This window comes from Oncorhynchus mykiss, chromosome 3, assembly GCF_057628025.1.
Source record: "Oncorhynchus mykiss isolate SJ-2025 chromosome 3, ASM5762802v1, whole genome shotgun sequence".
Lineage (NCBI taxonomy): Eukaryota > Metazoa > Chordata > Actinopteri > Salmoniformes > Salmonidae > Oncorhynchus > Oncorhynchus mykiss.
Window position 1 is genome coordinate 4,865,550 of NC_143024.1, and position 25,002 is coordinate 4,890,551.

Genomic DNA, 25,002 nt, shown 5'->3' on the forward strand with positions numbered 1-25,002 from the left:
GCACAGTGTTACTGTTACCTTTTTTGCTCATTGTTTTTACTTTTTAACCCTGCATTGTTGGGAAAGGGCTTGTACATAAGCATTTCACGGTCGGCGCATGAGACATTTATAAACATTTATTACATTTACTTTTGCCCGTTCAAGTCACGGGCCATAGACTGGTGCCCCATGGCTAATCGAATCCGCACATTTTAAAGTCTGGCTCAGGAGCAAAGCATCTCTATCTTTCACACACATTCATTTTTTTGTCTGTTATCCAGAGCGATTTTACAGTAGATAGTGCATACACATTTCGTACACAACAAACACACTTGAATTAATCAGATTGCATATTTTATTTTTGCAATAATCGAATTTAAACAATCTCGCCCGCTATCATTGGTCAATGCATTTGCCATTTGCAGCTGGCTGTCAACACGAGCAGACTCCTCCCTTCGCCATGTTTCGGGCTGTAAACATCCTGCTGATTTTAAAAGGACACTGAGCGGGAGGAAGTCTACTGGCGCCATCTTGACTCTTTTCATGAGTACAACAGGAAGAGACAATCGCTGGGAGTAATTGCATAATCATTGATATTTATTTTGAAAGGGGGGGTACAATCGGTAAGTTAAATATATTTTACTTTATGAAAAAAAAAAAAAAGATTTGTGAGTTTTGTGATGAGATATTAGCGTGCACGCCGATGCTTTCTGTACCGGGGCCCTCCTACCAACTAGCGCGCCTGCTAACCGCTACCGGGGGGGAAAAAGTGTTTGCAGTTAATGCACGCACGCTCAGCACCGTCGCTAGTTAGCGTGAAATGATGCATCCCACAATTATGATCAATTAGGATGATGTATTATCATGCTTCTCTTCTTATTTTGTTTACTTTGATATATGTTCCGAAATTGTTGCTAGGATTTCAAGCTAGCTAACTAGCTCTCTTGCTAACTGAACAGTTAACGTGAGCTAGCATGTTAGCATGCTAGCCTAGCCATGTTCAATCAAAGCCCCAAGTAGTAGATTTTTTTTCCGGACAACTTTTAACTCGCAAGTCCACCAGTACTTGAATATGAGCTGCTAACTATATAAATCCCGTTTCAACCAGTACAATAATTAGCTACCCTAAGTTATTTATTAGATTGCAAGGCAGATATTTCTGATTATTGGTCTCCTATCATCCAAAAAGCCAAAAGAGTCGTGAATGAGAAGTATTTTCAATCCAAAACTACACATTTTATTCGTTGATATTAGCTACAACTACCGTCTATTTTGCATGTAGAATTTTCTTCCCAAAAGCTTAGCTACCTAAACATTTAGAGAAAGTTGCTATTTCACATACTATCACATACCATAAAGCGTTGAAATACGTATTTCTCTATTCCAGGTGCTCTGACCCCCGGTTCTTCAAGAGCTAGCAACCAACCGGGGCAATGTTCTACGCCCACTTTGTCCTGTCCAAACGTGGGCCTCTGGCCAAGATCTGGCTAGCGGCCCACTGGGACAAGAAGCTGACCAAGGCTCATGTGTTTGAATGTAACCTAGAGAGCAGTGTGGAGAGCATTATCTGCCCCAAGGTAAGCGGAGACCTGGCTAGCAGATATCATGATTCATGTCTCTGTTGAATGCCCTTACACAATGAAGACCCAGTCTGAGAAGTCAGTCTCATCCCTTGGCCGTTCATTAGACATCCCATTGGCTAACCTTATTTCCGCATTGCCCAATCCAATAGTTTCAGATCTACGTGTGGAAGAAGTAGGTATGGGTCTAATGATGGAACTAGGTAGTGACCAGATTAGAACCAGGCCGATTGACTGAGGCAGCATGCATGTTACCCACATCAAGTAACATACCTTGGTAGTGACCAGATTAGAACCAGGCCGATTGACTGAGACTGCATGCATGTTACCCACATCAAGTAACATACCTTGGTAGTGACCACAGCTACTGGGTGATGCTTGCGGTCGACTGTTCTTCGGCCGATGATGATGTAATGTTACCTATGACGTCTCCTCCCTGATGTGATCCATGGGACCTGGTCAGGAGGGCACATCGTTACGCAACGTTCAAACTAGAAGTCTATTCTTGTAGACCAGAAATGATTGTCAGATAGAATAGGGAATCATATCGTCTCTCTTCATTCTGTATCAACTGCGTTCAGAACATTTCACCACACTGAATACACCCATGGTTCTGTCTCCTCCCCCTAGGTGAAGATGGCGCTGAGGACCTCAGGTCACCTCCTGCTCGGTGTGGTGAGGATCTACAACAGGAAGGCCAAGTACCTCCTGGCTGACTGTAATGAAGCCTTCATCAAGATCAAGATGGCTTTCAGACCAGGTGCGTAGCTTGGCTCTTATTATGGGACTAGGAAATAAACTTAATCAAGATGGCTTTCAAACCAGGTATGTAGCTAGGGTCTTATGGGACTAGGAATAAGGTTAATCAATGTGGCTTTCAGACCAGGTACTTGACTAGGACTAAACTTGAGGAGATCAGGAGTTTGAGCGGCTGGTGATCCTAGTCTTACTGATTTTTTTGTTTGTTTATTTGCTCACCACTCTGTCTGGCTGCCCCCCAGGTGTGGTGGATCTGCCAGAGGAGAACAGAGAGGCTGCCTACAACGCTATCACCCTGCCGGAGGATTTCCACGACTTTGACCAACCCTTACCTGACCTTGAGTAAGTCATGTATATATATATATGTGTGTATGTGTGTGTGTGTGTATATGTATATGTATATGTGTGTATATGTATATGTGTGTGTATATGTATATGTGTGTATATGTATATGTGTGTATGTGTGTCTATGGAGGAAGTTCCCTCCCAATACAACCCTACACAGCCCTCCCAGGAAGAGGACTGTTGCTTTTGTAACAGGCAACTAATGAGGATGCAAATCACCTAACAAGTATCCTCCTAATTTTAGGAGACCCCCGTCCCTTCCTAACCAAATACAGATTGTGCTCGGCTATCTGACATAAGGAACGGGTGATTATGCTGCGCTATAACGTTGACACTGCCGGTTGTTTCCACAGCGACATAGACGTCGCCCAGCAGTTCACCCTGAACCAGAGCAGAGTGGAGGAGATCACCATGAGGGAGGAGGTGGGGAACCTCAGCCTCATGCAGGACAATGACTTTGGTAAGGGGCTGTCTGTCAATATTCCTGGCTTTTTGTTCGACGTGCTCCGGTATTTTTGGCGACCAAGAAAGTGTGTATATTTATTTCAACTCCCGTCTTTGGCTTGATGTCAATGTGGAGTTTACATCTCCCCCACGTGGGCCGGTCAGCCACCTAGCAATTTCAGTTCTAGCCAATGAGCTTCAGCTCCTCCCATTTTGCATAATCTATGAGCAGAATTACTCATACCTCAATTAGCTGTGAAATCCCCAGTTTCAAAGCAACTTTTTAAATATTTTTTTAATTTTAATTTTTAATTTTTTTTTTAACTGTAAGGTACATTTGGCATGGCACATCTCCCCCATGTGGGCCAGCCCCCTAGCAATTTTAGTTCTAGCCAATGAGCTTCAGCTCCTCCCATTTGAGTGACCGCTAGCCAGAGGCCTGCCCAGCGATATCCAGGGCGGGCTCAACGGCCCAGTGGACACAGCAGAGAGAGAGAGCAACGACGTGGTGCACATATCAGCACGTGTGTGATGTATTATGCAAATTTTTGTGGGCCGCTTTTGGCTCGTGTGCTACTTTCAGAACTACTGGCTGAAAAGTATACAAAGTACCTGAGAATCTCTTTAACCGGGTTTTGGATCGCTACTGAATATGCAACAGCAAGTCATGTTCATAATACACAATGTTGCATTTCCCCTGTAAAAACCAAACTGGTTCATGAATATGCAAATCTAAAACTAAGTCATACATTCTCATAATGCTAACTAGGTTACTTAGCTGGAGACATTCTCATAATGCTAACTAGGTTACTTAGCTGGAGACATTCTCATAATGCTAACTAGGTTACCTAGCTGGAGACATATATTGTTATTATGCTAACTAGATCACCTAGCTGGAGACATTCTCATAATGCTAACTAGGTTACTTAGCTGGAGACATTCTCATAATGCTAACTAGATTACCTAGCTGGAGACATTCTCATAATGCTAACTAGGTTACTTAGCTGGAGACACATTCTCATAATGCTAACTAGGTTACCTAGCTGGAGACATATATTGTTATTATGCTAACTAGATCACCTAGCTGGAGACATTCTCATAATGCTAACTAGGTTACTTAGCTGGAGACATTCTCATAATGCTAACTAGATTACCTAGCTGGAGACATTCTCATAATGCTAACTAGATTACTTAGCTGGAGACACATTTTCATAATGCTAACTAGATTACTTAGCTGGAGACACATTCTCATAATGCTAACTAGATCACCTAGCTGGAGACATTCTCATAATGCTAACTAGGTTACTTAGCTGGAGACATTCTCATAATGCTAACTAGATTACCTAGCTGGAGACATTCTCATAATGCTAACTAGATTACTTAGCTGGAGACACATTCTCATAATGCTAACTAGATTACTTAGCTGGAGACATATTCTCATAATGCTAACTAGATTACCTAGCTGGAGACACATTCTCATAATGCTAACTAGATTACTTAGATTAGTTAGAATCAGACCTTCTCATGAATATTACCTTACATCCTATCTCTTTGCCATTGGCTTTCCATGTATTGTAACAACCCTCTGTGTCCCTCCCGCGCTCCCAGCTGACTTTGGCATGGATGACCGTGAGATGATGAGGGTAGAGGGAGGCTTTGAAGAGGACATCATCCATGGAGCGACAGCCTCCAATCTGCTGCTGGAGGCAGAGCCTGGGCCTGCTCAACTGCCGGACAAGTCCAACCACCTGGAGTACGACGACTTTGGAGACACCATGGAGAACAACGAAGGGGGAATGCTGGGTAGGGAGGAGGAGGGGGGGGGGGGTGCTGGGAGGGAGGGGAATGCTGGGTAGGGAGGGGGGGTGCTGGCGGGGTAGGGTAGGGAGGGGGGTGCTGGCGGGGTAGGGAGGGAGGGGGATGCTGGGTAGGGAGGGGAATGCTGGGGGGTGTTAGGAGGTTGGGGGGGGGGGGGGGGGGGTGCTGGGAAACCGCTCTTAGTGTTGACTGTCTCTGTGCTCTTAGGGAGGGAGGGGAATGCTGGGATACCGCCCCATAGTGTTGACTGTATCTGTGCTCTTGGGGAGGGGAATGCTGGGAAACCGCCCCATAGTGTTGACTGTATCTGTGCTTTTAGGGAGGGGAATGTTGGGTAGGGGGGAGGGGAATGCTGGGATACCGCCCCATAGTGTTGACTGTCTCTGTGTTCTTAGGGAGGGAGGGGAATGCTGGGATACCGCCCCATAGTGTTGACTGTCTCTGTGTTCTTAGGGAGGGGAATGTTGGGTAGGGAGGGAGGGGAATGCTGGGAAACCGCCCCATAGTGTTGACTGTCTCTGTGTTCTTAGGGAGGGAGGGGAATGCTGGGATACCGCCCCATAGTGTTGACTGTCTCTGTGTTCTTAGGGAGGGAGGGGAATGCTGGGATACCGCCCCATAGTGTTGACTGTCTCTGTGTTCTTAGGGAGGGAGGGGAATGCTGGGATACCGCCCCATAGTGTTGACTGTCTCTGTGCTCTTAGGGAGGGAGGGGAATGCTGGGATACCGCCCCATAGTGTTGACTGTCTCTGTGCTCTTAGGGAGGGAGGGGAATGCTGGGATACCGCCCCATAGTGTTGACTGTCTCTGTGCTCTTAGGGAGGGAGGGGAATGCTGGGATACCGCCCCATAGTGTTGACTGTCTCTGTGCTCTTAGGGAGGGAGGGGAATGCTGGGATACCGCCCCATAGTGTTGACTGTCTCTGTGTTCTTAGGGAGGGGAATGCTGGGTAGGGTGGGGGATGCTGGGAAACCGCCCCATAGTGTTGACTGTCTCTGTGCTCTTTGGGAGGGGAATGTTGGGTAGGGAGGGAGGGGAATGCTGGGAAACCGCCCCATAGTGTTGACTGTCTCTGTGCTCTAAGCTGTGTGTTTGTGTGAAGGATTAATATAGTACTATTCTGGATTCAGAGTGATGTGTTGACGGCAGTCAATGTGTTATCACCCCCCCTCTCCCCAAATGGTTTGTCCCGGAGCCTGAACCGTGTGTTGTCTCGTTTGTCCAGTGGATAAACTACTGTCCCAGGAGGATGGGGGTGGTATATTTGACGACCCTCCAGCCATCACAGAGAGCGTGATTCCCCCAGACCATGGAGACGATGAGGACGACTTCGACAACCTACAGTCACGTGCGTTCATTACCCAGACCGATGTGGTCATTTTAAAACCTGTTGATCTTTCTCTCTTTCTGGGATAACGTGTCAGTGTGTTGTTTTCATTACCCAGACCGATGTGGTCATTTTAAAATCTGTTGATCTGTCTCTCTTTCTGGGATAACGTGTCAGTGTGTTGTTCATTAGGGCGTACCGTAGCAAATACATTTCCCAGCAGAAAACAAAACACCTGTGTTCTCATTTGACAAGTTCAGGTTGTAACCTCCCTGTTTCTCAAACGTTTTCTCCCTACTGAACACTACCCGGATCACAAGCTTGTGTGTTTGGTTAATCGATAACAATTCACCATTAAAACGACCTAGAAGCTTGTTATTGTCGACTTAACCTTGACGCCATTAAAACGACCTAGACACTTCTTATTATCGACTTAACCATGACACCATTAAAATGACCTAGAAGCTTGTTATTATTGATTTAACCATGACACCGTTAAAACGACCTAGAAGATAATTACTGCTGTCATCACTCCTACTGTGTGTATTAAGGTGTGTTGTTGTCCTACAGCGGGTCCAGACAGTCCCGACTCCGGCCCAGTCGAGCCCCTGCCGGCCATGCAGGACCAGACGGAACAGACCACTCTGGTCCACAATGAGGAGGAGGCTTTTGCGTTGGAGCCTATCGACATCACTGGTGAGCAGCTCTTCTCTGTCAGAATAGTGTAGAAACACAACCGAAAACACTTCTCTCAGCTTGTCTGGTGAGCAGCTCTCCTCTGTCAGAATAGTGTAGAAACACAACCAGAAACACTTCTCTCAGCTTGTCTGGTGAGCAGCTCTCCTGTGTCAGAATAGTGTAGAAACACAACCAGAAACACTTCTCTCAGCTTGTCTGGTGAGCAGCTCTCCTGTGTCAGAATAGTGTAGAAACACAACCGAAAACACTTCTCTTCTCTCTCTGGTACAGAGACATTCTAGAACTCTCTGGTACAGAGGATAATTAATTCATGGTTCCTTCTATTAAGGCAAGTCGTCCAGGTCCTGAGGCAGCAAAGCATCCCCAAAACCATCAAAATCAAATGTATTTATATAGCCCTTCGTACATCAGCTGATATCTCAAAGTGCTGTACAGAAACCCAGCCTAACACACCAAACAGCAAGCAATGCAGGTGTAGAAGCACGGTGGCTAGGAAAAACTCCCTAGAAAGGCCAAAACCTAGGAAGAAACCTAGAGAGGAACCAGGCTATGTGGGATGGCCAGTCCTCTTCTGGCTGTGCCGGGTAGAGATTATAACAGAACATGGTCAAGATGTTCAAATGTTCATAGATGACCAGCATGGTCGAATAATAATAAGGCAGAACAGTTGAAACTGGAGCAGCAGCACGGCCAGGTGGACTGGGGACAGCAAGGAGTCATCATGTCAGGTAGTTCTGTCTAGTGAACGAGAATGACATCCACACTTCCCTGTCTAGTGAAAGAGAATGACATCCACACTTCCCTGTCTAGGGTCTGAGAATGACATCCACACTTCCCTGTCTAGGGTCTGAGAATGACATCCACACTTCTGTCTAGTGTCAGAGAATGACATCCACACTTATGTCTAGTGAATGAGAATGACATCCACACTTCTCTGTCTAGTGTCTGAGAATGACATCCACACTTATGTCTAGTGTCAGAGAATGACATCCACACTTATGTCTAGTGAATGAGAATGACATCCACACTTCCCTGTGTAGTGTCAGAGAATGACATCCACACTTCCCTGTGTAGTGTCAGAGAATGACATCCATACTTCTCTGTCTAGTGTCAGATAATGACATCCACACTTCCCTGTGTAGTGTCAGAGAATGACATCCACACTTCCCTGTGTAGTGTCAGATAATGACATCCACACTTCTCTGTCTAGTGGACGAGAATGACATCCACATTTCCCTGTGTAGTGTCAGAGAATGACATCCACACTTCTCTGTCCAGTGAAAGAGACCAAGGCGAAGAGGAAGAGGAAGCTGATTGTCGACAACCTGAAGGAGCTGGACAGTAAGTCGATCCGCGCCCAGCTCAGCGACTACTCGGACATCGTGACCACGTTGGACCTGGCCCCTCCCACCAAGAAGCTGATGATGTGGAAAGAGACCGGAGGAGTGGAGAAACTCTTCTCTCTCCCCGCACAGCCGCTCTGGAACAGCAAACTGCTGAAGGTAAGAGACAGGAGGAGATCAACGCACAGACGTGAACACACAGACACATACACACAGACGTGAACACACACAGACACATACACACAGACGTGAACACACACAGACACATACACACAGACGTGAACACACACACACAGACGTGAACACACACACAGACGTGAACACACACACACACACAGACGTGAACAATGGCCTTTTGAAGTTGCAGTAACCGATGCATGAAACCATTTCCCTTTCAGCTTGTATCTCACTAGATATAGACGAGTCTAGACTTCTGAATCAGCTTGTCTGGAGGGGGTGGACACGCAGCTTTAGTCTGGAGGGGGTGAACACACAGCTTTAGTCTGGAGGGGGTGGACACGCAGCTTTAGTCTGGAGGGGGTGGACACGCAGCTTTAGTCTGGAGGGGGTGAACACACAGCTTTAGTCTGGAGGGGGTGGACGCGCAGCTTTAGTCTGGAGAGGGTGAACACGCAGCTTTAGTCTGGGGGGGGTGGACACGCAGCTTTAGTCTGGGGGGGGTGGACACGCAGCTTTAGTCTGGAGGGGGTGGACACGCAGCTTTAGTCTGGAGGGGGTGGACACGCAGCTTTAGTCTGGAGGGGGTGGACACGCAGCTTTAGTCTGGAGGGGGTGGACACGCAGCTTTAGTCTGGAGGGGGTGGACACGCAGCTTTAGTCTGGAGGGGGTGGACACGCAGCTTTAGTCTGGAGGGGGTGGACACGCAGCTTTAGTCTGGAGGGGGTGGACGCGCAGCTTTAGTCTGGAGGGGGTGGACGCGCAGCTTTAGTCTGGAGGGGGTGGACGCGCAGCTTTAGTCTGGAGGGGGTGGACACGCAGCTTTAGTCTGGGGGGGTGGACACGCAGCTTTAGTCTGGAGGGGGTGGACGCGCAGCTTTAGTCTGGAGGGGGTGGACGCGCAGCTTTAGTCTGGAGGGGGTGGACGCGCAGCTTTAGTCTGGAGGGGGTGAACGCGCAGCTTTAGTCTGGAGGGGGTGAACACGCAGCTTTAGTCTGGAGGGGGTGAACACGCAGCTTTAGTCTGGAGGGGGTGAACACGCAGCTTTAGTTTGGAGGGGGTAGACACGCAGCTTTAGTCTGGGGGGGTGAACACGCAGCTTTAGTCTGGAGGGGGTGGACACGCAGCTTTAGTCTGGGGGGGGTGAACACGCAACTTTAGTCTGGGGGGGGTGGACACGCAACTTTAGTCTGGGGGGGGTGGACACGCAGCTTTAGTCTGGGGGGGGTGGACACGCAGCTTTAGTCTGGAGGGGGTGGACACGCAGCTTTAGTCTGGAGGGGGTGGACACGCAGCTTTAGTCTGGAGGGGGTGGACACGCAGCTTTAGTCTGGAGGGGGTGAACGTGTCATTAACTGTCCCTCTGGGACGACAGGAGGTGAATGGGTTTTAACTGAAATATGTCCTGTGTTGTCAGATGTTCACGCGCTGCCTGACTCCCCTGGTGCCGGATGAGATGAGGAAGAGGAGGAAGGGAGGAGAGGCTGATAGTCTGGATGAGTTCCTGAAGGACCTGGAGAACCCCGAGGTGCCCAGAGAGGAGGCTCTGTCTGGCAGGGACGTTATTGGTAAGTTACCTTCAGCCTCCCATCCCTCATATACTAACCCCAGAGAGGAGGCTGTCCCACCCCTCATATACTAACCCCTGAGAGGAGGCTGTCCCACCCCTCATATACTAACCCCAGAGAGGAGGCTTTCTCCCTGTCTCACCCCTCATATACTAACCCCAGAGAGGAGGCTTTCTCCCTGTCTCACCCCTCATATACTAACCCCAGAGGAGGCTTTCTCCCTGTCCCATCCCTCATATACTAACCCCAGAGAGGAGGCTTTCTCCCTGTCTCACCCCTCATATACTAACCCCAGAGAGGAGGCTTTCTCCCTGTCTCACCCCTCATATACTAACCCCAGAGAGGAGGCTGTCCCACCCCTCATATACTAACCCCAGAGAGGAGGCTTTCTCCCTGTCTCTCCCCTCATATACTAACCCCAGAGAGGAGGCTTTCTCCCTGTCTCACCCCTCATATACTAACCCCAGAGAGGAGGCTGTCCCACCCCTCATATACTAACCCCTGAGAGGAGGCTGTCCCACCCCTCATATACTAACCCCAGAGAGGAGGCTTTCTCCCTGTCTCACCCCTCATATACTAACCCCAGAGAGGAGGCTTTCTCCCTGTCTCACCCCTCATATACTAACCCCAGAGGAGGCTTTCTCCCTGTCCCATCCCTCATATACTAACCCCAGAGAGGAGGCTTTCTCCCTGTCTCACCCCTCATATACTAACCCCAGAGAGGAGGCTTTCTCCCTGTCTCACCCCTCATATACTAACCCCAGAGAGGAGGCTGTCCCACCCCTCATATACTAACCCCAGAGAGGAGGCTTTCTCCCTGTCTCTCCCCTCATATACTAACCCCAGAGAGGAGGCTTTCTCCCTGTCTCACCCCTCATATACTAACCCCAGAGGAGGCTTTCTCGCTGTCTCACCCCTCATATACTAACCCCAGAGAGGAGGCTTTCTCCCTGTCTCACCCCTCATATACTAACCCCAGAGAGGAGGCTTTTTCCCTGTCTCACCCCTCATATACTAACCCCAGAGGGGAGGCTTTCTCCCTGTCTCACCCCTCATATACTAACCCCAGAGGGGAGGATTTCTCCCTGTCTCACCCCTCATATACTAACCCCAGAGGGGAGGCTTTCTCCCTGTCTCACCCCTCATATACTAACCCCAGAGAGGAGGCTGTCCCACCCCTCATATACTAACCCCAGAGAGGAGGCTTTCTCCCTGTCTCTCCCCTCATATACTAACCCCAGAGAGGAGGCCTTCTCCCTGTCTCTCCCCTCATATACTAACCCCAGAGAGGAGGCTTTCTCCCTGTCTCACCCCTCATATACTAACCCCAGAGAGGAGGCTTTCTCCCTGTCTCTCCCCTCATATACTAACCCCAGAGAGGAGGCTGTCTCACCCCTCATATACTAACCCCAGAGAGGAGGCTTTCTCCCTGTCTCACCCCTCATATACTAACCCCAGAGAGGAGGCTTTCTCCCTGTCTCACCCCTCATAGCCTCCTCTCTGGGGTTAGTATTTCTCCCTGTCTCACCCCTCATATACTAACCCCAGAGAGGAGGCTTTCTCCCTGTCTCTCCCCTCATATACTAACCCCAGAGAGGAGGCCTTCTCCCTGTCTCACCCCTCATATACTAACCCCAGAGGGGAGGCTTTCTCCCTGTCTCACCCCTCATATACTAACCCCAGAGAGGAGGCTTTCTCCCTGTCTCACCCCTCATATACTAACCCCAGAGAGGAGGCTTTCTCCCTGTCTCACCCCTCATATACTAACCCCAGAGAGGAGGCCTTCTCCCTGTCTCACCCCTCATATACTAACCCCAGAGAGGAGGCTTTCTCCCTGTCTCTCCCCTCATATACTAACCCCAGAGAGGAGGCTTTCTCCCTGTCTCACCCCTCATATACTAACCCCAGAGAGGAAGGAGGCTTTCTCCCTGTCTCACCCCTCATATACTAACCCCAGAGAGGAAGGAGGCTTTCTCCCTGTCTCACCCCTCATATACTAACCCCAGAGAGGAGGCTTTCTCCCTGTCTCACCCCTCATATACTAACCCCAGAGAGGAAGGAGGCTTTCTCCCTGTCTCTCCCCTCATATACTAAACCCAGAGAGGAGGCTTTCTCCCTGTCTCTCCCCTCATATACTAACCCCAGAGAGGAGGCTTTCTCCCTGTCTCTCCCCTCATATACTAACCCCAGAGAGGAGGCTGTCTCACCCCTCATATACTAACCCCAGAGAGGAGACTTTCTCCCTGTCTCTCCCCTCATATACTAACCCCAGAGAGGAGGCTTTCTCCCTGTTTCTCCCCTCATATACTAACCCCAGAGAGGAGGCTTTCTCCCTGTCTCACCTCTCATATACTAACCCCAGAGAGGAGGCTTTCTCCCTGTCTCTCCCCTCATATACTAACCCCAGAGAGGAGGCTTTCTCCCTGTCTCTCCCCTCATATACTAACCCCAGAGAGGAGGCTTTCTCCCTGTCCCACCCCTCATATACTAACCCCAGAGAGGAGGCTGTCTCACCCCTCATATACTAACCCCAGAGAGGAGGCTTTCTCCCTGTCTCTCCCCTCATATACTAACCCCAGAGAGGAGGCTTTCTCCCTGTCTCACCTCTCATATACTAACCCCAGAGAGGAGGCTTTCTCCCTGTCTCACCCCTCATATACTAACCCCAGAGAGGAGGCTTTCTCCCTGTCTCACCCCTCATAGCCTCCTCTCTGGGGTTAGTATTTCTCCCTGTCTCACCCCTCATATACTAACCCCAGAGAGGAGGCTTTCTCCCTGTCTCTCCCCTCTTATACTAACCCCAGAGAGGAGGCCTTCTCCCTGTCTCACCCCTCATATACTAACCCCAGAGGGGAGGCTTTCTCCCTGTCTCACCCCTCATATACTAACCCCAGAGAGGAGGCTTTCTCCCTGTCTCACCCCTCATATACTAACCCCAGAGAGGAGGCTTTCTCCCTGTCTCACCCCTCATATACTAACCCCAGAGAGGAGGCCTTCTCCCTGTCTCACCCCTCATATACTAACCCCAGAGAGGAGGCTTTCTCCCTGTCTCACCCCTCATATACTAACCCCAGAGAGGAGGCTTTCTCCCTGTCTCACCCCTCATATACTAACCCCAGAGAGGAGGCTTTCTCCCTGTCCCACCCCTCATATACTAACCCCGGAGAGGAGGCTGTCTCACCCCTCATATACTAACCCCAGAGAGGAGGCTTTCTCCCTGTCTCTCCCCTCATATACTAACCCCAGAGAGGAGGCTTTCTCCCTGTCTCACCCCTCATATACTAACCCCAGAGAGGAAGGAGGCTTTCTCCCTGTCTCTCCCCTCATATACTAACCCCAGAGAGGAGGCTTTCTCCCTGTCTCACCCCTCATATACTAACCCCAGAGAGGAGACTTTCTCCCTGTCTCTCCCCTCATATACTAACCCCAGAGAGGAGGCTTTCTCCCTGTCTCACCCCTCATATACTAACCCCAGAGAGGAGGCTTTCTCCCTGTCTCTCCCCTCATATACTAACCCCAGAGAGGAGGCTTTCTCCCTGTCCCACCCCTCATATACTAACCCCAGAGAGGAGGCTGTCTCACCCCTTATATACTAACCCCAGAGAGGAGGCTTTCTCCCTGTCTCTCCCCTCATATACTAACCCCAGAGAGGAGGCTTTCTCCCTGTCTCACCTCTCATATACTAACCCCAGAGAGGAGGCTTTCTCCCTGTCTCACCCCTCATATACTAACCCCAGAGAGGAGGCTGTCCCACCCCTCATATACTAACCCCAGAGAGGAGGCTTTCTCCCTGTCTCACCCCTCATATACTAACCCCAGAGAGGAGGCTTTCTCCCTGTCTCACCCCTCATATACTAACCCCAGAGAGGAGGCTTTCTCCCTGTCTCTCCCCTCATATACTAACCCCAGAGAGGAGGCTGTCCCACCCCTCATATACTAACCCCAGAGGAGGCTTTCTCCCTGTCCCATCCCTCATATACTAACCCCAGAGAGGAAGGAGGCTTTCTCCCTGTCTCTCCCCTCATATACTAAACCCAGAGAGGAGGCTTTCTCCCTGTCTCTCCCCTCATATACTAACCCCAGAGAGGAGGCTTTCTCCCTGTCTCACCCCTCATATACTAACCCCAGAGAGGAGGCTTTCTCCCTGTCTCTCCCCTCATATACTAACCCCAGAGAGGAGGCTGTCTCACCCCTCATATACTAACCCCAGAGAGGAGACTTTCTCCCTGTCTCTCCCCTCATATACTAACCCCAGAGAGGAGGCTTTCTCCCTGTCTCACCCCTCATATACTAACCCCAGAGAGGAGGCTTTCTCCCTGTTTCTCCCCTCATATACTAACCCCAGAGAGGAGGCTTTCTCCCTGTCCCACCCCTCATATACTAACCCCAGAGAGGAGGCTTTCTCCCTGTCTCACCTCTCATATACTAACCCCAGAGAGGAGGCTTTCTCCCTGTCTCTCCCCTCATATACTAACCCCAGAGAGGAGGCTTTCTCCCTGTCTCTCCCCTCATATACTAACCCCAGAGAGGAGGCTTTCTCCCTGTCTCACCCCTCATATACTAACCCCAGAGAGGAAGGAGGCTTTCTCCCTGTCTCACCCCTCATATACTAACCCCAGAGAGGAGGCTTTCTCCCTGTCTCACCCCTCATATACTAACCCCAGAGAGGAAGGAGGCTTTCTCCCTGTCCCACCCCTCATATACTAACCCCAGAGAGGAGGCTTTCTCCCTGTCTCTCCCCTCATATACTAACCCCAGAGAGGAGGCTTTCTCCCTGTCCCACCCCTCATATACTAACCCCAGAGAGGAGGCTGTCTCACCCCTCATATACTAACCCCAGAGAGGAGGCTTTCTCCCTGTCTCTCCCCTCATATACTAACCCCAGAGAGGAGGCTTTCTCCCTGTCTCACCTCTCATATACTAACCCCAGAGAGGAGGCTTTCTCCCTGTCTCACCCCTCATATACTAACCCCAGAGAGGAGGCTGTCCCACCCCTCATATACTAACCCCAGAGAGGAGGCTTTCTCCCTGTCTCACCCCTCATATACTAACCCCAGAGAGGAGGCTTTCTCCCTGTCTCACCCCTCATAGCCTCCTCTCTGGGGTTAGTATTTCTCCCTGTCTCACCCCTCATATACTAACCCCAGAGAGGAGGCTTTCTCCCTGTCTCTCCCCTCTTATACTAACCCCAGAGAGGAGGCCTTCTCCCTGTCTCACCCCTCATATACTAACCCCAGAGAGGAGGCTTTCTCCCTGTCTCTCCCCTCATATACTAACCCCAGAGAGGAGGCTGTCCCACCCCTCATATACTAACCCCAGAGAGGAGGCTTTCTCCCTGTCTCACCCCTCATATACTAACCCCAGAGGGGAGGCTTTCTCCCTGTCTCACCCCTCATATACTAACCCCAGAGAGGAGGCTTTCTCCCTGTCTCACCCCTCATATACTAACCCCAGAGAGGAGGCTTTCTCCCTGTCTCACCCCTCATATACTAACCCCAGAGAGGAGGCCTTCTCCCTGTCTCACCCCTCATATACTAACCCCAGAGAGGAGGCTTTCTCCCTGTCTCACCCCTCATATACTAACCCCAGAGAGGAGGCTTTCTCCCTGTCTCACCCCTCATATACTAACCCCAGAGAGGAGGCTTTCTCCCTGTCTCACCCCTCATATACTAACCCCAGAGAGGAGGCTTTCTCCCTGTCCCACCCCTCATATACTAACCCCGGAGAGGAGGCTGTCTCACCCCTCATATACTAACCCCAGAGAGGAGGCTTTCTCCCTGTCTCTCCCCTCATATACTAACCCCAGAGAGGAGGCTTTCTCCCTGTCTCACCCCTCATATACTAACCCCAGAGAGGAAGGAGGCTTTCTCCCTGTCTCTCCCCTCATATACTAACCCCAGAGAGGAGGCTTTCTCCCTGTCTCACCCCTCATATACTAACCCCAGAGAGGAGGCTGTCTCACCCCTCATATACTAACCCCAGAGAGGAGACTTTCTCCCTGTCTCTCCCCTCATATACTAACCCCAGAGAGGAGGCTTTCTCCCTGTCTCACCCCTCATATACTAACCCCAGAGAGGAGGCTTTCTCCCTGTCTCTCCCCTCATATACTAACCCCAGAGAGGAGGCTTTCTCCCTGTCCCACCCCTCATATACTAACCCCAGAGAGGAGGCTGTCTCACCCCTTATATACTAACCCCAGAGAGGAGGCTTTCTCCCTGTCTCTCCCCTCATATACTAACCCCAGAGAGGAGGCTTTCTCCCTGTCTCACCTCTCATATACTAACCCCAGAGAGGAGGCTTTCTCCCTGTCTCACCCCTCATATACTAACCCCAGAGAGGAGGCTGTCCCACCCCTCATATACTAACCCCAGAGAGGAGGCTTTCTCCCTGTCTCACCCCTCATATACTAACCCCAGAGAGGAGGCTTTCTCCCTGTCTCACCCCTCATATACTAACCCCAGAGAGGAGGCTTTCTCCCTGTCTCTCCCCTCATATACTAACCCCAGAGAGGAGGCTGTCCCACCCCTCATATACTAACCCCAGAGGAGGCTTTCTCCCTGTCCCATCCCTCATATACTAACCCCAGAGAGGAAGGAGGCTTTCTCCCTGTCTCTCCCCTCATATACTAAACCCAGAGAGGAGGCTTTCTCCCTGTCTCACCTCTCATATACTAACCCCAGAGAGGAGGCTTTCTCCCTGTCTCACCCCTCATATACTAACCCCAGAGAGGAGGCTTTCTCCCTGTCTCTCCCCTCATATACTAACCCCAGAGAGGAGGCTTTCTCCCTGTCTCTCCCCTCATATACTAACCCCAGAGAGGAGGCTGTCTCACCCCTCATATACTAACCCCAGAGAGGAGGCTTTCTCCCTGTCTCACCCCTCATATACTAACCCCAGAGAGGAGGCTTTCTCCCTGTCTCTCCCCTCATATACTAACCCCAGAGAGGAGGCTTTCTCCCTGTCTCACCCCTCATATACTAACCCCAGAGAGGAGGCTTTCTCCCTGTCTCTCCCCTCATATACTAACCCCAGAGAGGAGGCTGTCTCACCCCTCATATACTAACCCCAGAGAGGAGACTTTCTCCCTGTCTCTCCCCTCATATACTAACCCCAGAGAGGAGGCTTTCTCCCTGTCTCACCCCTCATATACTAACCCCAGAGAGGAGGCTTTCTCCCTGTTTCTCCCCTCATATACTAACCCCAGAGAGGAGGCTTTCTCCCTGTCCCACCCCTCATATACTAACCCCAGAGAGGAGGCTTTCTCCCTGTCTCACCTCTCATATACTAACCCCAGAGAGGAGGCTTTCTCCCTGTCTCTCCCCTCATATACTAACCCCAGAGAGGAGGCTTTCTCCCTGTCTCTCCCCTCATATACTAACCCCAGAGAGGAGGCTTTCTCCCTGTCCCACCCCTCATATACTAACCCCAGAGAGGAGGCTGTCTCACCCCTCATATACTAACCCCAGAGAGGAGGCTTTCTCCCTGTCTCTCCCCTCATATACTAACCCCAGAGAGGAGGCTTTCTCCCTGTCTCACCTCTCATATACTAACCCCAGAGAGGAGGCTTTCTCCCTGTCTCACCCCTCATATACTAACCCCAGAGAGGAGGCTGTCCCACCCCTCATATACTAACCCCAGAGAGGAGGCTTTCTCCCTGTCTCACCCCTCATATACTAACCCCAGAGAGGAGGCTTTCTCCCTGTCTCACCCCTCATAGCCTCCTCTCTGGGGTTAGTATTTCTCCCTGTCTCACCCCTCATATACTAACCCCAGAGAGGAGGCTTTCTCCCTGTCTCTCCCCTCTTATACTAACCCCAGAGAGGAGGTCTTCTCCCTGTCTCACCCCTCATATACTAACCCCAGAGGGGAGGCTTTCTCCCTGTCTCACCCCTCATATACTAACCCCAGAGAGGAGGCTTTCTCCCTGTCTCACCCCTCATATACTAACCCCAGAGAGGAGGCTTTCTCCCTGTCTCACCCCTCATATACTAACCCCAGAGAGGAGGCCTTCTCCCTGTCTCACCCCTCATATACTAACCCCAGAGAGGAGGCTTTCTCCCTGTCTCACCCCTCATATACTAACCCCAGAGAGGAGGCTTTCTCCCTGTCTCACCCCTCATATACTAACCCCAGAGAGGAGGCTTTCTCCCTGTCCCACCCCTCATATACTAACCCCGGAGAGGAGGCTGTCTCACCCCTCATATACTAACCCCAGAGAGGAGGCTTTCTCCCTGTCTCTCCCCTCATATACTAACCCCAGAGAGGAGGCTTTCTCCCTGTCTCACCCCTCATATACTAACCCCAGAGAGGAAGGAGGCTTTCTCCCTGTCTCTCCCCTCATATACTAACCCCAGAGAGGAGGCTTTCTCCCTGTCCCACCCCTCATATACTAACCCCAGAGAGGAGGCTGTCTCACCCCTTATATACTAACCCCAGAGAGGAGGCTTTCTCCCTGTCTCTCCCCTCATATACTAACCCCAGAGAGGAGGCTTTCTCCCTGTCTCACCTCTCATATACTAACCCCAGAGAGGAGGCTTTCTCCCTGTCTCACCCCTCATATACTAACCCCAGAGAGGAGGCTGTCCCACCCCTCATATACTAACCCCAGAGAGGAGGCTTTCTCCCTGTCTCACCCCTCATATACTAACCCCAGAGAGGAGGCTTTCTCCCTGTCTCACCCCTCATATACTAACCCCAGAGAGGAGGCTTTCTCCCTGTCTCTCCCCTCATATACTAACCCCAGAGAGGAGGCTGTCCCACCCCTCATATACTAACCCCAGAGGAGGCTTTCTCCCTGTCCCATCCCTCATATACTAACCCCAGAGAGGAAGGAGGCTTTCTCCCTGTCTCTCCCCTCATATACTAACCCCAGAGAGGAGGCTGTCTCCCTGTCTCACCCCTCATATACTAACCCCAGAGAGGAGGCTTTCTCCCTGTCTCACCCCTCATATACTAACCCCAGAGAGGAGGCTTTCTCCCTGTCTCACCCCTCATATACTAACCCCAGAGAGGAGGCTTTCTCCCTGTCTCACCCCTCATATACTAACCCCAGAGAGGAGGCTTTCTCCCTGTCTCACCCCTCATATACTAACCCCAGAGAGGAGGCTTTCTCCCTGTCCCACCCCTCATATACTAACCCCAGAGAGGAGGCTGTCTCACCCCTCATATACTAACCCCAGAGGAGGCTTTTTCCCTGTCTCACCCCTCATATACTAACCCCAGAGAGGAGGCTTTCTCCCTGTCTCACCCCTCATATACTAACCCCAGAGAGGAGGCTTTCTCCCTGTCTCACCCCTCATATACTAACCCCAGAGAGGAGGCTGTCTCACCCCTCATATACTAACCCCAGAGAGGAGGCTTTCTCCCTGTCTCACCCCTCATATACTAACCCCAGAGGGGAGGCTTTCTCCCTGTCTCACCCCTCATATACTAACCCCAGAGGAGGCTTTCTCCCTGTCTCACCCCTCATATACTAACCCCAGAGAGGAGGCTTTCTCCCTGTCTCACCCCTCATATACTAACCCCAGAGAGGAGGCTTTCTCCCTGTCTCATCCCTCATATACTAACCCCAGAGAGGAGGCTTTCTCCCTGTCTCACCCCTCATATACTAACCCCAGAGAGGAGGCTTTCTCCCTGTCTCACCCCTCATATACTAACCCCAGAGGAGGCTTTCTCCCTGTCTCACCCCTCATATACTAACCCCAGAGGAGGCTTTCTCCCTGTCTCACCCCTCATATACTAACCCCAGAGGAGGCTTTCTCCCTGTCTCACCCCTCATATACTAACCCCAGAGAAGGTTTTCTCCGTCTCTCTCCTCAGACCAGACCTGTCATAATCAAACCAACCCTGTGTCTCTCTATCCTCAGACCAGACCTGTCATTATCAAACCAACCTTGTGTCTCTCTCTCTCTCCTCAGACCAGACCTGTCATTATCAAACCAACCCTTTGTCTCTCTCTCTCTCTCTCCTCAGACCAGACCTGTCATTATCAAACCAAACCTGTGTCTCTCTCTCCTCAGACCAGACCTGTCATTATCAAACCAACCCTGTGTCTCTCTCTCCTCAGACCAGACCATCATGGAGGAACCCAGTATGCTGCAGGCCTCAGCCATGGAGGGGAGTAGGACCACCCTGGATGAGACTGTCATGCCACCACCGTCCACCCCACACGGACTCAAACACAAGGAGGCTGGCCTGCCTGTGAGTACTGCTGCTTTCATTCAGGAGACTGGGATATCAGCCTCCCCCCCCCCCCAACCAGCCACCAATGGAATCATTCATGTTTTGTCCATTTCCTGTGACTAGTTGTCTTAACTACTGTAGTCAGATGCACCTAGTAAAGTCTCTGAATCAGAGCATCTGCTAATGACAGCAAGGTGTAAATAAAGGTATTCAACAACCAGTAATGACATGGTTGATGTTTTGTCTTCCCTCTGACTTGTTCTGGTGTGTGTATCCAACAACCCTCTCTCGTCTCGTCCTTTTAGATGGGAGCCCAGGAGCCTCAGGCTGATCTCTCAGTCCTCTCGTTAGCTCAGGCTGATCAGTCGGTCCTCTCCATGGCCCAGGTAGACCTGCCCCCAGAGGAGAGCCTCAACCTCACACAGCTGGTGCCTGAGCTGGACCTGCTGGACAAGGAGAAGAAGGACAAGGATGACAGTGATGAGGAGGTGAGTGGTGGCAACTTACCATCAGGGAGGGTTTATACGGGGGGGGGGGAGGGTAGAGACCTGGGGGGTTGGTGGGGTGGGTAGAGACCTGGGGAGGAGGGTAGAGACTGGGGAGGAGGGTAGAGACTGGGGAGGAGGGTAGAGACTGGGGAGGAGGGTAGAGACTGGGGAGGAGGGTAGAGACTGGGGAGGAGGGTAGAGACTGGGGAGGAGGGTAGAGACTGGGGAGGAGGGTAGAGACCTGGCTGGGGAGGAGGGTAGAGACCTGGCTGGGGAGGAGGGTAGAGACCTGGCTGGGGAGGAGGGTAGAGACCTGGCTGGGGAGGAGGGTAGAGACCTGGCTGGGGAGGAGGGTAGAGACCTGGCTGGGGAGGAGGGTAGAGACCTGGCTGGGGAGGAGGGTAGAGACCTGGGGGGGTTGGAGGAGGGTAGAGACCTGGGGGGGTTGGAGGAGGGTAGAGACCTGGGGGGGTTGGAGGAGGGTGGTGACCCTGGGGGGTTGGAGGAGGGTGGTGACCCTGGGGGGTTGGAGGAGGGTGGTGACCCTGGGGGGTTGGAGGAGGGTGGTGACCCTGGGGGGTTGGAGGAGGGTGGTGACCCTGGGGGGTTGGAGGAGGGTGGTGACCCTGGGGGGTTGGAGGAGGGTGGTGACCCTGGGGGGTTGGAGGAGGGTGGTGACCCTGGGGGGTTGGAGGAGGGTGGTGACCCTGGGGGGTTGGAGGAGGATAGAGACCCTGGGGGAGGAGGGTAGAGACTGGGGGAGGAGGGTGGAGACTGGGGGAGGAGGGTGGAGACTGGGGGAGGAGGGTGGAGACCTGGGGGGTTGGGGAGGAGGGTAGAGACCTGGGGGGTTGGGGAGGAGGGTGGAGACTGGGGGAGGAGGGTAGAGACCTGGGGGGTTGGGGAGGAGGGTAGAGACCTGGGGCGGAGTGTAGAGACTTGGGGAGGAGGGTGGAGACCTGGGGGGTTGGGGAGGGGGTGGAGACTGGGGGAAGAGGGTAGAGACCTGGGGGGTTGGGGAGGAGGGTGGAGACTGGGGGAGGAGGGTAGAGACCTGGGGGGTTGGGGAGGAGGGTGGAGACTGGGGGAGGAGGGTAGAGACCTGGGGGGTTGGGGAGGAGGGTAGAGACTGGGGGAGGAGGGTAGAGACCTGGGGGGTTGGGGGAGTGGGTAGAGACCTGGGGGGTAGAGAGTGGGGGGAGATGGAGTGACGTAACTGATTAGAAGTTAAGATCAGAAGATGTGTAAAGAATGTTTATATTTTTTTATGTCGTCACACTTGGGGTCAACTTGAACCGTAGCTTGATAAACACGTCAACAATGTGACGTCAACCGGCCTGATGGAAAAGTTACATTTTGTGCGTTATACACATCTATGATACCTTTGGAGATGAATGGACTGTGTCCAGACGCCTTGAGGTCCTGCATGTTTTCAGAGAGAGTGTGTGTGTGTTTTCAGGAGGAGGAGGGTGATCCAACTCAGGACCAGGAGGAGAAGAGGTGGAACAAGAGGACCCAGCAGATGCTGCATGGCCTTCAGGTAAACAAACCTCTTGTTGTTCACTTCTTCAGGTAAACAAACAAACTATGCTGATGTTCTGTTGGAAATTAGAGGTACAGAATATTACATTTCCATGTGGAAAATTGCTGTAATGGAAAACAGGTCGTTGGAGAATATCTGATATCTACATCTGATGATATCTGATGTCTACATCTGATGATATCTGATGTTATCTGATGTCTACATCTGATGATATCTGATGATATCTGATGATATCTGGTGATATCTGGTGATATCTGATGTCTACATGTGGTGATATCTGATATCTACATGTGATGATATCTGATGATATCTGATGATATCTGATGATATCTGATGTCTACCTGATGATATCTGATGTCTACATCTGATGATATCGGATATCTACATCTGATGATATCTGATGATATCTGATGTCTACATCTGATGATATCTGATGATAGCTGATGTCTACATCTGATGATATCTGATGATATCTGATGTCTACATCTGATGATATCTGGTCGGTCTGTTGTCTAGCTGGTTGGACGAGCTCCTGGGTCGGTCTGTTATCTGGTTGGTACAGACCATTGATCAGTAAGGTGACGGTCTCTCTGTTCTCTCCTCTCTACAGCGAGTCATGGCCAAGACGGGAGCCGAGCAGGTCAGCTTGTTGGAGCTGTGCCGAGACAACAACAAGAAGCAGGCGGCCGCCAAGTTCTACAGTTTCCTGGTCCTGAAGAAACAGCAGGCCATCGAGCTCAACCAGACCGAGCCTTACAGTGACATCATCGCTACAGCCGGACCAAGATTCCACCTGGTTTAGACACTGCCCGAGGTCCAAATGGCACTGGTTCCTATACAGCGCCCTACTTTTGACCAGAGCCTCCTAGGGTTCTGGGCAAAAGTAGTGCACTATATAGGGAATATGGTGCCATTTGGAAATGTCTTTTTCACTATTTTTATGTATGTTTTAGGTTTTTTTTTTGCCATTTTTTTTGTTGGGGGGGGGGGGTGTCCTAAATGCTAACTTTGAAAAGGATTGTACTGTATCTACCACCAACTGAATCATGCAGTATTGTGTTTTTTTAAGTGAGAAATGCATTTATCCAGTATATTTATATTTCCTGTCAAGTTCCTTTTTTTTCCCCCTTCATTTTGTAAAGCTTTCCGACCACACTAGTTGTTTGTTTTGGGGTGGGGGGAGGGGGGGGGGAGGGTGTTGGAACAATACATGTCCCACTGCTCTGTAACGGTCAAATTCATCAAAAGATTCATCAAATTTTAGTCTCCAATCAAGAATTCCCCCCCCCCCAAAAAATGGTGTAAGAACATTTAGTCTTTTATGCTTACATACATGCTGTTTACAGGCACTGTTATATCATGAGAGAAATGGAATAAGTGCTCTTCACCTCGACTTCTTCCTCATTGCACTTGACATAAAATCCTGGTTTTCATATTAAAAAAAAAATCATTTTTTTCTGTTATTTCTGTTGATAAATTGGCTATATTACGACTAGCATTGAATTGTATTGTTTAGGTGTATAATAATGCCCATTTATTCCCGTTGCGTTTTGTACCTCCACAGCTATTGTTGTTGTTGTTGCATAAAGAAACTAGACATGTTTCAATGAAAGTTGACGATCCCATGTTTTTACGTCTTATGGTTAACTAGCTGTTGTGATACTTCTGTAAAGAATTTGAAATAAAAGTGTTTTAAATACTTGGTTTACACACTCTGAACTGTTCAGTCTGGTGAAATGACATCAAGCATCTGTTCCCGAAAGCAAGATCAATGACTTGGTCCAGCGGACTGTTCAAAATGGCTTGAAATGATTTAATCTTTTAGAGAAATGTGGACTTAAAATAACTGACTTGACGACAAGTTGAGGCTAACTTAAAGGGATGCTTAAATATTTTGGCAATTAAACCTTTTTACATACTTCCTCAGAGTCCAATGAATTCGTGGATATCATTTTTATGTCTGCAGTTTGAAATCAAATCAAAATGTATTTGTCCCGTGCGCAATTTAAAGGAAAAAAAGGGAAGTTGCTAACTAGCGTTAGCGCATTGAATGGAAGTCTATGGGAACAGCTAGCATGCTTCCTTCATTCTGGACACAGTCTGAGACACAAAAAATGGTATCCAGAAGAAGATAAAGGACTTCATTGCCAAAATCTCGAGGTATCCCTTTAATAATCCTGCTGTTTAGAATACAACACCAGTTGACACTCGTGACTCCCGCCGAAAAAGTTTAAAACCCGCCAGCTGTATGTTAATCATGTTGTTGTTCAGCCGCGACTCTGTGAAACATAAGATATTAATCAAATTTATTTATAAAGCCCTTTTTACATCAGCTGATATCTCAAAGTGCTGTACAGAAACCCAGCCTAAAACCCCAAACAGCAAGCAATGCAGGTGTAGAAGCACGGTGGCTAGGAAAAACTCCCTAGAAAGGCCAGAACCTAGGAAGAAACCTAGAGAGGAACCAGGCTATGAGGGGTGGCCAGTCCTCTTCTGGCTGTGCCGGGTGGAGATTATAAACCTAGAGAGGAACCAGGCTCTGAGGGGTGGGCCAGTCCTCTTCTGGCTGTGCCGGGTGGAGATTATAAACCTAGAGAGGAACCAGGCTCTGAGGGGTGGAGATTATAAACCTAGAGAGGAACCAGGCTCTGAGGGGTGGCCAGTCCTCTTCTGGCTGTGCCGGGTGGAGATTATAAACCTAGAGAGGAACCAGGCTCTGAGGGGTGGCCAGTCCTCTTCTGGCTGT

General features: G+C 50.4%; 1 protein-coding gene across 1 annotated transcript; it reads left to right on the forward strand.

Moving 5' to 3' along the window:
- Positions 1-417: 417 nt before the first annotated feature.
- Positions 418-23,952, forward strand: LOC110512108 (double-strand-break repair protein rad21 homolog A). The gene is made up of 14 exons (XM_090219641.1): positions 418-602; positions 1,367-1,556; positions 2,190-2,319; positions 2,561-2,660; positions 3,017-3,123; positions 4,716-4,910; positions 6,153-6,275; positions 6,825-6,950; positions 8,232-8,455; positions 9,893-10,043; positions 20,110-20,243; positions 20,531-20,713; positions 22,173-22,253; positions 22,867-23,952. The coding sequence occupies exons 2-14, from the start codon at positions 1,413-1,415 to the stop codon at positions 23,056-23,058; spliced, it is 1,890 nt and encodes a 629-aa protein (XP_090075767.1). The 5' UTR covers positions 418-602; positions 1,367-1,412; the 3' UTR covers positions 23,059-23,952.
- The last annotated feature ends 1,050 nt before the right edge of the window (positions 23,953-25,002 follow it).

Excerpts from the sequence above, each read along its gene's own strand:
- LOC110512108 (XM_090219641.1), top strand. The coding sequence starts at position 1,413 with ATGTTCTACGCCCACTTTGTCCTGTCCAAACGTGGGCCTCTGGCCAAG. Across the intron at positions 10,044-20,109 it reads GTCTGGCAGGGACGTTATTG|ACCAGACCATCATGGAGGAA; the intron begins GTAAGTTACCTT and ends CTCTCTCCTCAG. Across the intron at positions 20,714-22,172 it reads AGGATGACAGTGATGAGGAG|GAGGAGGAGGGTGATCCAAC; the intron begins GTGAGTGGTGGC and ends GTGTGTTTTCAG.